Consider the following 18,818-nt stretch of genomic DNA (forward strand, 5'->3'; position numbering starts at 1 on the left):
ATTTTGATGATTCTTCACATTTTACTTAACCAAATACTTTATTTTCGTAATATTATTGAATAATTTATGAAAGTAGATATAAGCGTATTATATAATACATGACATAATTTTCATAGCTAGGTTTATACATGTTGTAGATCTTTATGCATATACATAACATTATTGATTATATATTATGCGAGAGACAAAGAGATATGAAGCAAACCTAGCTTCTGAAAGCCCTAGAAAACTACACAATAGAAAAAAGATTTGACTTACTTTTCCTATTTTGTTTTGACAAAAAGAAAAAACTCGTATTGCTTAATCTGTATTTTACGAAAAATAGCTTGTTTTTGCTTCCCGCCCAACAAATGTTTTGTTTCAATTTATATTTCAATATCTCTCTCTCTTTCATTTTTTTTATTATTATTAATTACCAATTGGTTGATCAATGCTTTTAAATCCGCTCCAATTTGAAGCTTTATAACTGTCATATTGGATCATCGACCCTTGAATATTCATTCGCTATTCTAGGATATTTCTCTGTGATTGTATGAGCTTTAACTCTTCTTTACTGTAAATCTCTTGAATTGTTATAAACTGATTTCCTAAAAAAAAGAGAGATCTCAAGTTGGACTAACTTTTTTTTTATATATATTTTTGGTCAATGTTAGACTAATTAATATGTAATCAAATAGTATCCGACTCAACTTGGTAAAACCTTCCATCAAAATATTTGTTAACTTCCTTCTATATAAAGAAGACAATCCTACTACTCTTCATCACTTAGCTTAATCAAAATAAACAAGAAATATCTTGAGATTTACAATAGCAATGGAGAAAACGTCTCTCAAGGTTGTCTTCTTGTTCTCCCTCACAGTCATAGCATTTTGTAAGCTTCTTCTTTGTTACATAATTTGTTTTGGTTTGGTTTTGTATTAAAGTTTGTGGTGTTGTATATGTGAAGGTTCATTTTTGGGTGATGCAAGAGAGATGGCGGAGGAAGAAGTGAGTTGCATCGGCGGCAAATGTTTCGAAGGAAAAAAGAACTGTAACTGCTTGCCGCAGGTTACATTAATGGAGTCCACTGGCGTTTACGAACATGACAATGACTGCAAGAAGTACTGTCCTCCGGAATGCAAGTCTAAAAAAAGGACCTGTGTCTGTGCCTGTAATGGTGGACACTGTTTCTGCCAGTGTTAGAGAGTTTTAAAAAGCACTATAATTTATACTTATAGACAGAGAGAAACAAACAATAGACAATTTCAAATCAATTTATTACTCCCCTTTGATAACATGTCTCTGCACCCGCTCACTACATTTGGAATTTGATCCACTTTAAGTACTAAAAGGCCCTGAGACAGGTCCAGTCATGTTCAAACAATGTGTTCAAGTTCCAAAACGTTTCTCAGGTTTTCCAGCAGCTTGCTATGTTTCTTTCACTGCTAGCAAGAGGTTCCGAGAAAGCTCCGTCTCTGCAAAGATTTTGTGCAGTCTTATTAAGAATTTTCTAAGAGTGAGGATCACTCGCAGAGGGCTCTCGAGATGGACAACGTGACCAGCTTCTGGGATTTCAACCATCCCACACTACAAGAAAAATCTATATTGTTAGCTCACGAATAACGCTATCACATCAATTTGATAGCGTTTTGATGAACGCTGTGATCTCCGGAGCTATAATAGGGTGGTACCATACAATAGCGTTTACAGATTATGCTATAATATGTATTCTATTATAGCGTTGAAATTGTGTTGTTATTTACGATATAGTAGCTCATTTTAGACGCTGTTCTATGCCACCTAGTAGCATTATTCACGTGCTGTAATATGGACTTTGGAAGCTCGGTTTTGTTGCTATAGACTGATCTCTTGTAGCTCATTTTCCTGGCTACGGTATAACATGTTGTAGCTCCTTTTCTGGGTTATAGTATATTGTTTTACAACTCTTTTTCTGGGCTATTGAATAACGTTTTCTAGTTTTTTTTTTTGTTACGACCTGTAGTTTTGTAAAATTATTATTCAGATCGAGAGAAACTTGTTTTCCAAAACTATATAAAATGAAAGCAGCGTTTGCATTTAAAACACTCTTATTTTTATTAAACATCCAAACATGTCTTACAGAAAACATCACAAGGACAAACATCATACTAAAACAACTCTTACAAAACATCAAGTCTTAAACAGCATACCAAATGTCTTACAAAACGTGGTCTTAACATCATGGCTGCTTGAAGTGCTGAAGCAATTCTTTGCGTGAGAAGAGCTTGCCTAGCCTGGGAGAGAATCAATGCCATAAGTTGAATTATTCTAAGCAACAAAACACACATAGCAACTGCAACAAACCAAAACCATACTGATGTATTGGGAATCTGTGATTACGTAATTCTCCAAAGTCATCAAGCAAAGGCATAATTTGAGAATTGTACCAAAATCCAAATGAACAAATTACCTCAAAAAGATTTGATCATCTTGCAACTGGTTTTTGCAGCAGTTGCCCTCTTCTGTTTTTGGAATTCATTGATTCGAATAATTAAACGTCAACTCTTTGCAGTCTCAAAAGCATCTTCACCAGATCACCTAATCCAGTACACAAGCAAAATCAGAATCGAACTGAACACATAAGCAGACCGAGAGAGCTTATGGAAACAAAAGTAATAAGCATCCACGCTTCTGAAAACAAACAAACATAATGCAACTCTTTGAAAAAATCAAAACTTACTTCATTTATACAAGTGAACAAATCAGAAAACTAGATATTTACTTCAAGCATGTGCTTACCTACAACAAAGAAAAACCGGCTTAACCATTTCATCTTTAGAGAGTCTTTCGGTAGAGTTTATTTCACCAAGTATATAAAACAGCAGAACACAAACTCAACTTATGGTAATCTCCTACGGGAGATGCGTAGATGAGGAACATGTACTCAGGTGCTGGAGCTAGTCCAAGGATAACACCAGAGAAGACACCTAAAACACCAAAAAAAAAAACCATAAAACCCTTTAGGAGCTTCTAGAGATGAGAGCAAACTATGATCAATAATCATATCAAAGCTTGCACAACCATACAAAGCAAATTAACATTGATTTTGCGAAGATCAAAACAAAAAAAAATCACAAGTTTTATAAGTGACTATAAGAATTAAGAGAACAATATACATGTTAGAAGAATAGAGGCTGACCATTGACTAGTCATCAAACTGGCATTTATAATTGATAAACCAATGAGAAAGGTAATTGACTTGAACCTTAGCAGATGAGACATATGTAAACTCCGGAACTGAGATGTTCTTGTGCTCATGAGTTTGGGCATAACTGCAAATAACAATAGTGGCAGGAAGAATGAGAAGCCATAAATCATAACAAACCCAAAGAAAAAAAAAACTACTTATTAACCCAAAATGACCACAAATCGATAATCATCTAAACATCATCAAATTGAATTGCTACAGAGAACACTTATGAAAGAACTGACCATCTCAAGGGGAGAGCCCAGAACGGTTGTGTTAATCTATCTAGGAAAACAAAAGAAAATCAGCGAGAGAAAAGAAGTATGTGTATAAGAGGAACTCTTAACTAAAGATTATAACATAGACACATGTGATACTATTTATAAAATAGACATTTAAACACAAAGAAACATTTATCAGGGAATCTCAATCACCAAGTCTTAAAACCCGTCATTTTTTTTTCCTTTTTCAATAGTTCACATTTTAAATCATACTAGTCTTTAATAAACGATGGGTTTTCTTCTCCTTCGTTCTCTTCTTCTCTTCCTCTTCGTCTCTTTTTGAATTGAGCAATTTAGCAGAAACTCAGATCTGAACTTCAAGACGCAGGAATCGACCCGTTAGATCTGTTACGGCCAGATGTCGTCGATGGTGACAGTTTCTGTGATTCATCTGGAACCACCAGATCCCCTGACCCGCCGGATACCCGTGGATCTCTGCTGTCACCAGATCTAGCTCCTCCTCCTCCTCAGCCACCGGATTTTGTTTCTGCTCCATCAGCCTTTCCCATCGCCATCGCCATTAATCGGACGGAAATGGGTTTCTCTGTGATATGGAATTCTCATCCGAAGAAGCTGCATCAAGACCTGAAGTCCCCTCTCTCCGATGAAAGAAATCTTTGTTCACCTCTAAAGATTGAAGACCTGTTGCTGCCAAGACTGAAGACCTCTCCTGTTTTGGAAGTTTTTTATGGTGTACCGAAGATTAAAGAATCCAAAATCTGAAGAAATCTAGCTTTATGCTAAGTTGTCCCAAACACATCCCACACAAGGCTAGGAAAATTCCAACTGCATCAATTAAAGAAAGATCTCTCAGTCTAAACGTTTGCTCTTTTGAAGATTCCTTGAACTTTGGCGACCAAAATCTGGGCTTTAATTTTGGATGAGTTTTGCGCCGGTCCTTTTGACCAAGAAAGACCGCTGCGGCGGCGCTTACTGAAGAAAGAAGGCGCTAGCTGATGAGACAAAGAAAGGCGTACCGGCAGTGCTCTTTACGTTCTCATCTTTGATCTTGTCAAAAGCTGACTCTAAGCTCGCCAGTCTGGCTTGTAGTGGCGGTGGAGATACTAACCGGCGGAAAGGAAATCAAAAACAAAAAAACAAAAAGCTTTTGACCTAATATTATTATTGGGTCACTAAATTAGTGGATCTAATTCAATTCTGGGAGGTAAGCCTAAGACTGTTTTTTGGCTAAAATACATCTAAGTTTTAAATTAGAAATCAGAAACTTCTGCTTAGTATGAACATCATCGGGTGGAATTGTTAAAGAGCTGGTTCGGATCTGACAAAAGATCATCTTGAAGAACTCTACAAATGTTTTCAACCGAGGTTTTTTTTTTTTTGTCGGAGACCAAAAATAATCGTTACCTTCTGCAAGATATGCAAGTTCATTTTGGATATGACCATGTTTTCACGGTTGAACCGAGAGGTCGAAGCGGCGGTCTAGCTCTTTTTTATATGGACGAACCAACAGTCTCTATTATCTACTCTGATGAGCATTTGATTGATGTTGAATCAAGTCTAGACGGACATAAAATTTTTATGATGTTTGTTTATGGTGATCCGGTTGTAAAAAATCGAGAAAATGTTTGGGAACGTCTAACAAGGATAAGCACTACCAGAAAAGAAGCCTGGTTTATGATAGGTGATTTTAATGAGATTACCGGAAATCATGAGAAACGGGAGGTAGGAGGAGACCAGAAAGCTCATTTATTCCATTTCGAACTACGCTAGATAACTGTTGAATACTTGACTTCCCATACAAAGGAAATTCTTTTTCCTGGGTTGGAAGAAGACGGTCTGGCAAAGTCAAATGGCGTCTAGACAGAGCTCTTGGAAATGAAGAATGGCTTTCAAAATTTTTTCACTCTTCGGTGGAATATATGAAACTTTGGGGATCAGATCATCGACCATTCTTAGCTATGATAAAAATCGACAACATAAGGAAGAAATAATCTTTTCGATTCGATAAAAGATGGATTGGAAAGCCTGGTTTTAAAGCGACAGTCATTTCCGGGTGGGGCTCCTTTGATGAAATCTCACGTCGAGATTTTCATCAAAAGGTTGCAAAATGCCGGAAAAACATTTCTGTTTAGAAGAAATCATTTCCGACTAACTCGGAAAAAATGATCGAAGAATTAAAAAAACAACTGGACTTAGCCCAAGAGGATGATAATACAACACTAGAGGAAATTGAAGACATCAGGAGGAAACTCTGTGCTGCCCTTAGGGAAGAAGATATGTTCTGGCAACAGAAGAGTCGGGAGAAATGGCACAAAGACGGTGATAAAAACACTAAATTCTTCTATGCTCTCACTAAACAAAGGAGAGCCAGGAATCGCATTGTCTCCCTTATGGATAGTAACAGACATTTGGTGGAAAATGCAAGAGGAATAGAAAAAGTGGCCTCTACGTATTTTCAAGACCTCTTCTCATCGTCTATCCCCTCAGACCCAGAAAATTCCCTCCGGTTTATTACCGAGAAAGTCTCAGATAACACAAACCAATTACTTTTAAAGGACCTGTCGGAGAAAGAAATTAAAGAGGCTCTTTTTGATATTAATCCGGACAAAGCTCCTGGCCTTGACGGTATGACAAGCAAATTTTACCAAAAATTGTGGCCTTTTATTCGCCAAGATATTGTTAAATTGGTTAAAAACTTTTTCAGTTCCGGAACTTTTGATCCTAGACTTAACCAGACCAATATCTGTCTAATCCCAAAGAAAAACAAACCTAGAGCAATGGAGGAATTTCGGCCAATCAGCCTGTGTAACGTGAGTTACAAGATCATCTCTAAGCTTTTATGCAAACGACTCAAAAAGACACTGCCAAGCATCATTTCGGAAACACAATCGGCCTTCATGGCTAAACGACTTATTACGGATAATATTCTGTTAGCACAAGAAAATTTTCACGCACTCCGAACCAACACAAATTGTAGAGAAAACTTTATGGCTATCAAGACAGATATGAGCAAAGCAAATGACCGAGTTGAATGGAGTTTCATTGAAGCTCTCCTAATCAAGTTAGGATATTCATCGAGATGGGTCAGTTTACTGATGTTTTGCATCTCATCGGTTTCATACCAGGTCTTTATTTATGGAGAACCTAAAGGTAACATCAAACCGTCAAGGGGCTTGAGGCAAGGGGACTCTCTCTCCCCTTTTCTCTTTATTCTGTGCACAGAAGGCCTTATTTCGCTCCTCAAGGGAGCAGAGGAAGAGGAGAGAATCTCTGGGCTGAAAATAGCTCAAGCAAGCCCCTCAGTTTCCCACTTTCTCTTTGCTGATGATAGTCTGTTTTTCTGTAAAGCGGATATCCAACAAGGAGCAGAGATATTCCAAATCATAAATACTTATGGAATGGCGTCGGGACAACAACTGAACCTGGGGAAATCATCCATCATGTTTGGGGATAGAGTGGACCGGATCTCAAACGAAGTATTAAAAATACCATAGGTATTTCTACAGAAGGTGGTATGGGCATGTACCTGGGCCTACCTGAGCAAATTTGTTGATCAAAGAAGAAGGTCTTTTCTTTTGTTCATGAACGTCTAAGTAATCATGTTAATAATTGGTCTGCAAGACTACTTTCCAAAGGTGGAAAAGAGATCCAGATTAAATCAGTGGCTAAAGCCATTCCCACTTACGTCATGTCTTGTTTTCTCTTGCCTAAAGGGGTTATAGACAAACTTTGGAGCGCTATTGCCAATTTTTGGTGGAGTTCAAAACACACTAGCAGTGGGATCCACTGGATTGCCTGGGACAAGATTTGTATTCCACAGAACATGGGAGGCCTTGGATTTAGAGATCTAAATGATTTTAATCTAGCCCTGCTAGTGAAGCAACTATGGAGACTCATTCAATATCCTAGTTCTCTTCTGGCTCGGGTGCTAAGAGGAAGATATTATCGACAATCCGACCCGTTAGAGGATCGAAATGTCTACTCACCATCCTATGGATCTCCGAGTATGTTGGCCGCAAAACCGTATCTCAAAATGGGACTAAGAAAGACAATAGGGTCAGGACTAAATACGAGGGCGTGGAGTGAGCCTTGGATCCCCGATGCCAGAGCCCGCCCACCAAGACCAACACCCCATATTGGACTTCAGAACCGAGGAGTGTTAGTTTACTCATTCATCCGTCAAGATACGAAGCAATGGGATGAGCCTCTTCTAAGAGAAATTTTTCAACCTGAGGATGTCTCTCTTATCCTTGGGTTGAGACCTAATAGAAATCGTACCCTTGATGGATTTGCATGGAACCATACTAAATCAGGAATATATACGGTTAAATTCGGATATGACCTGATTAGAAAAACTAAACTTGAACAAAATTTGGATGTCGTGAGAGAACCAAGTATCACAGCTCTTCAAAGCTATGTTTGTAAAGTACGGACGCCTGAAAAAATGAAGCATTTTATGTGGCAAGCTTTATCTGGATGTATTGCTACTTGCCAAAACCTAACCTACAGGCATATGGGAACGGATAAGCATTGTCCCGCTGTGGGAATCCTGAAGAATCTATTAATCATCTTTTGTTTTTATGTCCCCCGGCTTTACAAGTCTGGGCGTTATCGGACTTTCCGTCCTTTCCGGGTCTCTTCCCGAGTACCTCTATTTATCAAAATATGAGCTTTCTCTTTTGGAAAAAAAAAGAGTTAGGCATGACAGATCCTCAAAAAGATATTTATCCTTGGATCCGGCGAAATAAATTTCTCCGGTAGATATTTTGATCCACGCCAAGGTTGAAGCAGAAAGTTGGAAGACTGCAAACCAACCAGAAGAAGAAGAGGACGGAGCAGATGAGGCTTCACTCACTCCTTTTCTCCAGATTTCTCTACCCGATGCCCAGAGGTTCCCGATTTGTCAGGTTGATGCATCTTGGATAGGCAACAGTCTGGTTAGTGGGTTCGGGTGGAGTCTGAAGGAGGTGAGGGGTGGTGAGATTTTTGGCCTTCAGGGCTGTTGTAGGAGCCTATCGGCCCTTCATGCCGAATTGGAGAGCCTTTTATGGGCTATGTATTGCGTGAAAGATTGACAAATTTTATCTGTACATTTTCAGACCGATTGCTCGGACTTAGTAAGCATGTCTGAATCTCCATCAGATTGGCCATCTTTCTTATCAGAGTTGGAAACCTTTTGTATCCTTCGAGAAAGCTTTTTGGATTTCACTCTCTCCCATATCCCAAGAAGTTCAAATGTCCGAGCGGATAGTCTTGCAAAAGGAGCTCGAGCAAAAGGCAGTACTTTCTCCCAAATCATTCATACCAAGTCAGTTGAGGATGGTTTTCGGACTAATTCCTTAATGGGCCAAATGTGATGTAATAGTTGGGTTGTTGAAAAAAAAAAAAAAAAGAAACATTTATCAGGGATCATCGCTACATCTAACATGTCATTAGAGAATTGTCATTTCATATAGTTTAATGGCAGAAAGAAACTAATATTAGAGATCATGGTGGTTTTTCGATGAAAAAAAAGGATCATGGTTCTTACTCTATGTTTGAAACACTTCAAATATGATATTCGAAGCAACATTCAAGTAAAACCATAAGTTGATGTAAGGAATTTCTTTGCAATAATGGAGTCCGGCGAATTAACGAAAGAAAAAAAAGAAAGGGAAAGGCGATTAGGGTTTTCAAAGTTTCTCGCCCAAGTTAGGGCTCAGGCCGCGATGTTGATGCCGGCGGGGGTATCTCCTCCGGTGGAGATCGGCGAGAAGACGGTTGAGGGTGGTTTGGCATCACCAGTGGAGCAGCATCAGCAGGAGGATGGGGTGCAAAGGGATTTGGTCTCAGATGAGCTGCAGATATCCGAGTCGCAGGTGGTTGGGACAAGTTCGGATCCGACTATGGAGGCTGCTCCAGCGTCGGGAGAGGCTATTCCGGCAAGCAAGGATCAATCCTGGTCATCAGTGGCTGCCGAGAAATCCAGTTTACAGAAATTCGATATTGTAGTTGAAGAGGTTGATGGGGTCGAGACGATTCGAGTTCCTGATTGTGTGTTTGAGAATGCCCCATCCCTTTGGGAGGACTGTATTCTCGGTAAATTTGCGTCGAAAGCTCCTCATGTGGGGTATATCCACATGACAGTTAACAAGATATGGCCTCTAGGTGACAAATCGGTGAAGGTTGATGTTTTTGTGGTTGATGAAACCACCGTTAAGTTCAAAATTCATGATGCAGCGACCAGGCAGAGAGTTCTACGACGTGGGATGTGGAGTATCAAGAATATTCCGATGATGGTTTCAAAGTGGAGTCCAGTTCTGGAGGAGGCTCAGCCAGAACTAAAAGTTTTGCCAATGTGGGTCGTTCTACGGAACGTTCCGAGTTCTATGTTTACGTGGAAGGGTTTGAGTTTTCTCGCGAGTCCTTTAGGGGAACCGAAGAACCTGCACCCGGATACGTTGTGGACGAAGAATTTTGAGGAGGCTCGGGTGTTTGTCGAGGTAAATTTGAAGAACAAACTCCCAGAAAGTTTTAAGTTTCAGTCAAGCACAGGGGTGGATACGATGGTGGAGTATGAATTTCCCTGGCTTCCAGCTCGTTGTGTATCATGCGGAAAGTGGGGTCATGCTATCGCTGAGTGCAAAGCCAAGCCGGGAGATGTGAGGATTCTGCAAAGGACCTCGCCATCCCCAAACAAGGGTCTTGAAACCGGTGCATCAAAGGGTAATAATCAAGAAACAGAGCATAGCTCCCCTGTTTATTCGAATTCACATCGAGTGGAGCCACTAGAGCTAATTGTTCAGAGGAAAGATGGTGCAGAGACCACATCTGTCGTAAATAAGGATAATGTTTCAATCCCTCGGAGAAATTTATTTCCCGTTCAAAATATCTACCGGAGAAATTTATTTCCCATTGTAAATACAATAGCACTCGATTGAGTCTGAAGCTCCCTTATATTGTTTCGAACTGCCCTGACCTGCACTGCACGGTGAAAAACTTTATTATTTCGGTCACCGACATTGAGCCAATGCAATTTAGATTTCTGTTTCAGGTAATTCTCTTCCAGATATGCTGATTTCTCCCACTTCTCAAAGGCCTCATTTTCCTCTAGTTGAGCCTTGCTCGAAGGCGCTGTGAGGTTCTGTTCCTGCTTTTCACACAAGCTCTCATAGTCAGACTTTACCCGCCTTGATACATTATGAAGAGCATCCTTAGATATCTGCCGAATTATAGGTTTCAGACTCTTGAGCTTTTTTGAAACCGGAAGAGAGCAGAAGTAGAGTGAAACAGAGGGTTGGTTCCATTCCAATAATCTCCCACCACTGCTTTGAATTGAGGTAACTTAGCGACGACATTGGAAAATTTAAAAGGTTTTTTCGGCCTTGTAAATCCTCCCTCCACATAGAATCTGCATCGGAGATGATCAGAACACCCCCAGGCTCAAAAACACAGTAAGAATGCGGATTAGAATCCAACCAAAGATCATTGATCATCAGCCGATCCAGTTTTCTGCAAATCTGTCCCGCCACTCTTTTGTTCGTCCATGTTAGGTGCGGACCATGGTAACTCATGTCCACAAACTCACCCTCCCTAACAATCCTCTGAAATTCCCCCATCCCACTCGAGCTTAACGAGCTGGAATCTAGTCCTGAATGCTCTTCCATCGACAATATTTCATTAAAATCCCCCATTATAAGCCAACGTCTGCGCCTGTAGATTGGCAATGAGTAATGACTTCTCAAATCCTCCCACAACTTTTTCCTGTCCTCCAGGAAATTAGAACTGTATACAAACGAGCACAGAAACTCCTCCTCGTCATTCTGTAACTTCACCATTACCGAAATAAGTTGACTGCTTTTGAACACCGGAGTCAATCGTACTGCATCATTCCAGACTACCCAAATTCTCCCAAGCCGATGGTGTTCATAATTATTCATGAACGACCAGCGCGGAAACACCGAATTAACTATCCTCTCCGCCTTAATCTCCTGAGTCCGTGTTTAAATCAACGCGCCAAACAGAAACTCATTTTCCCGACACCAATTCCTTACCACTTCATGTTTTCTTTTTTTGTTAAAACTTCTTATGTTCCAGAAGAATCCAGACATTATTGATTTGATTTGTTGTTTGGCTTATTTTTGTTCCTGTTATTCCTTCTTCTCGAGCCTGGTGATGACTGCGAGGAAGGAGCAGCAGAAACAAACTTATGCGACGTTTTCGACTCACGTGGCAGAGAAACTCTTTCCACCTTGGAAATGGTTCCGACCTCCACCCTAGCTGGAATGAGATCCTCTCTGCCTGTCCCGTTCTCCTCCTCACCATCAGGACGGATCTCTCCCTCCTCAGGAAAAACCTCCTCTACTAACTCATCCACCTCTGCAATGGATTGAAATCGCGATCCAGAGTTCTGAATCACATCAGAGATCTCCTCTGCTACGACCTCTTTCTGCTTCCTCCGCGCTGGTGACTTCACTTCTTGCCAGTCGCTTGAGGTAGCTACCTCCTTACTTGGACCCTTGCTTGGACCCTCTACAGCCCGAGGGATTGAAACATTATCCTTATTTACGACAGATGTGGTCTCTGCACCATATTTCCTCTGAACAATTAGCTCTAGTGGCTCCACTCGACGTGAATTCGAATAAACAGGGGAGCTATGCTCTGTTTCTTGATTATTACCCTTTGATGCACCGGTTTCAAGACCCTTGTTTGGGGATGGCGAGGTCCTTTGCAGAATCCTCACATCTCCCGGCTTGGCTTTGCACTCAGCGATAGCATGACCCCACTTTCCGCATGATACACAACGAGCTGGAAGCCAGGGAAATTCATACTCCACCATCGTATCCACCCCTGTGCTTGACTGAAACTTAAAACTTTCTGGGAGTTTGTTCTTCAAATTTACCTCGACAAACACCCGAGCCTCCTCAAAATTCTTCGTCCACAACGTATCCGGGTGCAGGTTCTTCGGTTCCCCTAAAGGACTCGCGAGAAAACTCAAACCCTTCCACGTAAACATAGAACTCGGAACGTTCCGTAGAACGACCCACATTGGCAAAACTTTTAGTTCTGGCTGAGCCTCCTCCAGAACTGGACTCCACTTTGAAACCATCATCGGAATATTCTTGATACTCCACATCCCACGTCGTAGAACTCTCTGCCTGGTCGCTGCATCATGAATTTTGAACTTAACGGTGGTTTCATCAACCACAAAAACATCAACCTTCACCGATTTGTCACCTAGAGGCCATATCTTGTTAACTGTCATGTGGATATACCCCACATGAGGAGCTTTCGACGCAAATTTACCGAGAATACAGTCCTCCCAAAGGGATGGGGCATTCTCAAACACACAATCAGGAACTCGAATCGTCTCGACCCCATCAACCTCTTCAACTACAATATCGAATTTCTGTAAACTGGATTTCTCGGCAGCCACTGATGACCAGGATTGATCCTTGCTTGCCGGAATAGCCTCTCCCGACGCTGGAGCAGCCTCCATAGTCGGATCCGAACTTGTCCCCAACCACCTGCGACTCGGATATCTGCAGCTCATCTGAGACCAAATCCCTTTGCACCCCATCCTCCTGCTGATGCTGCTCCACTGGTGATGCCAAACCACCCTCAACCGTCTTCTCGCCGATCTCCACCGGAGGAGATACCCCCGCCGGCATCAACATCGCGGCCTGAGCCCTAACTTGGGCGAGAAACTTTGAAAACCCTAATCGCCTTTCCCTTTCTTTTTTTTTCTTTCGTTAATTCGCCGGACTCCATTATTGCAAAGAAATTCCTTACATCAACTTATGGTTTTACTTGAATGTTGCTTCGAATATCATATTTGAAGTGTTTCAAACATAGAGTAAGAACCATGATCCTTTTTTTTTCATCGAAAAACCACCATGATCTCTAATATTAGTTTCTTTCTGCCATTAAACTATATGAAATGAAAATTCTCTAATGACATGTTAGATGTAGCGATGATCCCTGATAAATGTTTCTTTTTTTTTTTTTTTTTTCAACAACCCAACTATTACATCACATTTGGCCCATTAAGGAATTAGTCCGAAAACCATCCTCAACTGACTTGGTATGAATGATTTGGGAGAAAGTACTGCCTTTTGCTCGAGCTCCTTTTGCAAGACTATCCGCTCGGACATTTGAACTTCTTGGGATATGGGAGAGAGTGAAATCCAAAAAGCTTTCTCGAAGGATACAAAAGGTTTCCAACTCTGATAAGAAAGATGGCCAATCTGATGGAGATTCAGACATGCTTACTAAGTCCGAGCAATCGGTCTGAAAATGTACAGATAAAATTTGTCAATCTTTCACGCAATACATAGCCCATAAAAGGCTCTCCAATTCGGCATGAAGGGCCGATAGGCTCCTACAACAGCCCTGAAGGCCAAAAATCTCACCACCCCTCACCTCCTTCAGACTCCACCCGAACCCACTAACCAGACTGTTGCCTATCCAAGATGCATCAACCTGACAAATCGGGAACCTCTGGGCATCGGGTAGAGAAATCTGGAGAAAAGGAGTGAGTGAAGCCTCATCTGCTCCGTCCTCTTCTTCTTCTGGTTGGTTTGCAGTCTTCCAACTTTCTGCTTCAACCTTGGCGTGGATCAAAATATCTACCGGAGAAATTTATTTCCCGTTGAAGATCTTTAATGTTTGATCAATGCTTTTTAATCTGCTCCAATTTGAAGCTTTAGAACTTGTCATATTGGATCATCGAGCCTTGAATCTTCATTCGCTATTTTTTAAATTCTCATCTAGGATTTTTCTCTGAGACTGTATGATCTGTAACTCGTCTTTACTGTAAATCTCTTGAATTGTTATAAACTGATCATTTCCTGAAAAAACAGAGAGATCTCAAGTTGGACTAACTTGGACTAATTAAAATGTAATCAATAGTATCCGACTCAACTTGGTAAAACCTTCCATCAAAATGTTTGTCAACTTCCTTTCTGTAAAGAAGACAATCCAACTTCTCTTCATCACTTGTACAATCAAAATAAACAAGAATAGATCTTGAGATTTAGCTATGGAGAAAACGTCTCTCAAGCTTGTCTTCTTGTTCTCCCTCACAATCATAGCATTTTGTAAGCTTCTTCTTTGTTATATAATTTGTTTGGTTTGGATTTCTATTAAAGGTTGTGGTGTTGTATGTGTGAAGGTTTGTTTTTGGGTGATTCAAGAGATATGGCGGAGGAAGAAGTGAGTTGCCTAGGTGGAAATGTCCGAAAAGAAACAAGAATTGTAACTGCTTGCCGCGCGTAGCACCTATAATGGAGTCCACTGGTGTTTGCGAACATGATAATGATTGCAAGAAGTACTGTCCTCCAGAATGCAAGTCTAAGAAAAGAACCTGTGTAATGATGGACACTGTTTCTGTCAGTGTTAAGGAGTTCAAAAAAACACTGTAATTTATACTTATAAGATAGAGAGGAACAAAAAATATACACATTCAAATCAATTTATTACTCCCCTTTAATAACATGGCTCCACACCTGCTCAATACAATTGGAATTTGAGAGAATTTAAGTACTAAAAGGCCCTGAGACAGGTCCAGTCATGTTCAAACAATGTGTTCAAGTTCCAAAACGTTTCTCAGGTTTTCCAGCAGCTTGCTATGTTTCTTTCACTGCTAACAAGAGGTTCCGAGAAAGCTCCGTCTCTGCAGAGATTTTGCACATTCTTGTTAAGAATTTTCTAAGATCAAGGATCACTCGCAAAGGGCTCTCGAGATGTACAGCGTGACCAGCTTCTGGGATTTCAACCATCTCAATGATGTTGTTTTTGCTCTTCTTGCTTTTACTCATCTCGTGGTACATTCTAGTAGCAATCTGCTTGAATTTGACATCTTTCTGTCCGAAGACAAGCGATATATTTGTATCACAATCCTCCAGGTCTTCCCATAATGCCCTATTTTTCAAAGAACATAACAACATCATCATCATCATCATCATCATCATCATCATCATCATCATCATCATCATCAAAGATCATCGCTTATGAATCAAATTCATGGAAGAAAAAATGTTCCAAAGATGAACTTACAGTTGTCTCCCACTGCTTAGGTCTGAGAGGAGCTTTGCGACACTAAGGACATCATCATGTAGCAAGCGGCTTGCAACTATTTTTCTAAAATGAGGATGCATTTTCGAACTACTCATTGCAATACTCACTCATATGAGTATGAAATTCATGTCCAGTTAACTAAGTCATTAAATTACACAAAACTGCACTGTATTAAGAAAGTCACCTTTTCCACAAGCCTCCATTGTACCAGTTCTCCATAAAAAAACTTGTAGTCCATGGTCAATCAGCATTCGTGATTTACAAACATCTGTTGCACTTCGAACTTTCCTTGCCACTGGATCCTTGAGTCCGGGGCTCCCTGATACAACAACAGCTCCTTCTATCTATAGAACAGCATCCAAATTGCATTATCCATATTATTAAACAATGTTGAATTTTCAGACAAAGGGAACCCACCTTGTTGCTAAACCTCAACGCCATGTACAGTGCTATTCTTGCTCCCATGGAATACCCAACTATGGTAACTTTCCCAGGAGTGAATTGCTCAATCAATTTATACAGCGTTTTCGCTATCATCTCCATTGATAAAGTCGGCACCTTCTGGGTCTCACTAGCATGACTTTGTACCCTTGAGTTTCCGTGGCCAGGTATATTAACTGATATGCATCTCGCGGATCCCGAGATAGCCTTCATGATGGGGATCCATTCTTCACCAGTTCAAAGAAACCCATGAAGAAACAAAGTTACTCTTTTTAGCTTCTGACATACAAAATCACAAGGAAAAGCTTACTTCTGCATTCTACCCAACGTCATGGATTCTTATAAAATGAGAGAAACAAGGAAAATGCTAGTACTTCCATTTTGTTTTGGTTTGTTGTTGTTGTTTCGCGTTTTGAATTTTGATCTTTTCATGGTAATGTTTGAATCTTTGTGGTAGTAAATTAGGAATAGTTGTGGGTCGATCTCTTTGAAAAATGTCAAAGATCTTCTGGTGCAAAAGCTTGAGAAAAGAATTTCAGAAAATAGAGAGATAGTCTCAGAACTCAGAAGTACTCACTTTGAGGGAAAATGTGAAATCAGCTGAAAAAAACCTGCAATACCAAGCTTGAGCTGAAAAGTGTCAATGCATCAAAACAATAAATTCTGGCACATCTTGCTGAAATGGAAAATGCGAATGATTCGGTCAAAGAAAGCCTTTTCGAGGCAGAAAGCAGAGCCGAGAGTGGAGAAACTAAGATTCAAGAGCTAACTGCTGAAAATCTTGAACTTACTGAGGAAATTTTTTCTCAAAGACGCTGATGACAAAAAGATAAAGAAGGTGAATTCCCTCGAGAAGCAACTCAGGGAATCAGAAGTTCAATTACAAAACTCCAAGGTATCATCAAAAGCAAGTCAAGAACAGCAGAAGATGTTGTATTCAGCTATATGGGATATGGAGACCTTGATCAAAGATCTAAAATCTAAAGCCACTAAAGGTGAGAGTAGAACGGAAATAGTTTAGGAGCAATGCATTGTGCTTTCTACCAAAAACTCTGTACTTAACAAAGAATTGACCTTTTTGAGGCAAAGAGCCAAATCCTTGGAAGTATCATTGGATCTAGAAAACGATGAAAAAGAGAAAAATGCTCAAGAAATAACTACGATGAACAAGCTTTTGATGGATATGGTGATGCAATTATCAAGTGAAAGGGAACGTATACAAGAACAGGTACTTTTGGCTATGTGCCTAATTTTTTTCTTTATACAAGCAAAGGGACACACAAGCCAACCATCAATGTCTTTTTGCAGCTACATTCTTTGGCAAAGGAAAATGAAAAACTGAGAGTGAATCAATGCTTAGCGGGAAATAAGTACCAAAGAAATTGACCTTATGCTGGAGAAAAAGAGCCGAATCGAGGCATTTGCTGAAAATCTGCAGGCAGGTATTCAGTTTTTTGCTTTAGAAGAATGATGGACAAAGCAAAATGTAGATGATTATGAGATGTGAAAACCGGAGCATCTCTTGTACTAATCTTATTTGGTATTTGCTCTCTTTGAGAAAGGGGATGAGAGAACAAGGGAAGTACCAGAAACTGATGTTGAACCGGAGGACCATTCTACGTTTGCAAAGAGTAGCATGAAAACGGAGATGAGAAGAGCAATCAACTTGAGATGGATACCAGTTCTTTGCTTTGGCTGTTGTTAACGGAAAATTTATTTCAATTTGAAGATATGTTTATCTCTCTCTTGGCAATAGCATTAGCCATTTGTATATCGTGTTGTAAATACTCATTATGGCTTGTATTCATTTCAAGCAATGTATCTCCACTGTTGGTTTATTTCCCTCTACAGAAACAAATCCGCCACTAATGAAGTTTTCCTAAAACTGAGAGATCTCAAGCTGGAGTAGTAACACACAATGTGTAATCAAATAGTATCTGACTAAACTTGGTAATACCTTCAAACAAAAGATTTGTTGCCGTTTAACTTTCTTCTATAAAAGAACAAGGCAACCCATTGCTATTATCATCACTTACACAATCAAATAAATAAGAAAAAGATTTTGAGGTTACAAATTATAAATGGAGAAACCGTCTCTCAAGCTTGTCTTCTTATTCTCCCTCACAATCATATTATTGTGTATGCTTCTTCCTTGATGACTTCTTCTTTATTATATAGTTTTTTTGTCTTGGTCGTTTTTTTTTTAATGATGTTATTGTGGGGTGTTTTTGCAAAGGTTCATGAAGTGATTAGCCTCGGTGGCAACTGCTTGCCGCAAGTAGCACCTACAATGGACACTTATGAGACCAATGCATCTTGCCGTAGAGACAACGACTGCATCCAGTACTGTCCTAAGGGCTGCAAGATTGTTAACTGTAATTTTGGAACCTGTTTCTGTGAGTGTTAAGAAATTAGAAATCACCATAATATCTACTTAGAATACAGAGAGGAACAAGAGATTTCAAATAGATATAGAAAATTGTTTAAATCAATTTACTACTCTCCTTGAAAAGAATATCTCTGCACCACTCAAAACAGTTGGAATTATTATATACAATTAACTACTGAGGGCCTGAAACATGTTCCAAAACATGATTTCTTGTGGCCTCAGATGTCATCTTTTTGGGAGGTAAATTTCAAATCATCACTTAGATCAAACAAATTACTAACATTACCTCCCTTGGCTGATTGCCACATGGGTCTTTCCCAAAAATTTGGTTTCTTAGCCGCATGCAATACTCATGTATCAGAGAGAATTTTCATTCCTCGCTATGGCTAGGTTATATGGCTTTAGCTGACAGCACGCTTCTCATATTCGGTGGGACAAATATTCTTATTGTTTGCAGGTATCGCATAGAAGCGAGACATCAGGA

At 40.0% G+C, this 18,818-nt stretch overlaps 2 protein-coding genes and 1 pseudogene across 2 annotated transcripts; all 3 read left to right on the forward strand.

Annotated features, from left to right (window-relative positions):
• The first annotated feature begins 769 nt into the window (after positions 1-769).
• On the forward strand, positions 770-1,233 carry LOC18014698 (putative defensin-like protein 262). The gene is made up of 2 exons (XM_006397170.2): positions 770-871; positions 947-1,233. The coding sequence occupies exons 1-2, from the start codon at positions 814-816 to the stop codon at positions 1,180-1,182; spliced, it is 294 nt and encodes a 97-aa protein (XP_006397233.1). The 5' UTR covers positions 770-813; the 3' UTR covers positions 1,183-1,233.
• A 14,847-nt stretch (positions 1,234-16,080) lies between these two features.
• LOC112085408 lies at positions 16,081-17,650 on the forward strand (annotated as a pseudogene).
• A 376-nt stretch (positions 17,651-18,026) lies between these two features.
• On the forward strand, positions 18,027-18,439 carry LOC18014700 (putative defensin-like protein 263). The gene is given in 2 exon segments (XM_024154022.1): positions 18,027-18,122; positions 18,182-18,439. Coding segments are annotated over 2 exon segments (267 nt in total). The 3' UTR covers positions 18,353-18,439.
• The last annotated feature ends 379 nt before the right edge of the window (positions 18,440-18,818 follow it).

The sequence above is a fragment of the Eutrema salsugineum genome, unplaced genomic scaffold (assembly GCF_000478725.1).
Source record: "Eutrema salsugineum unplaced genomic scaffold, Eutsalg1_0 scaffold_3, whole genome shotgun sequence".
NCBI classification, from domain to species: domain Eukaryota; kingdom Viridiplantae; phylum Streptophyta; class Magnoliopsida; order Brassicales; family Brassicaceae; genus Eutrema; species Eutrema salsugineum.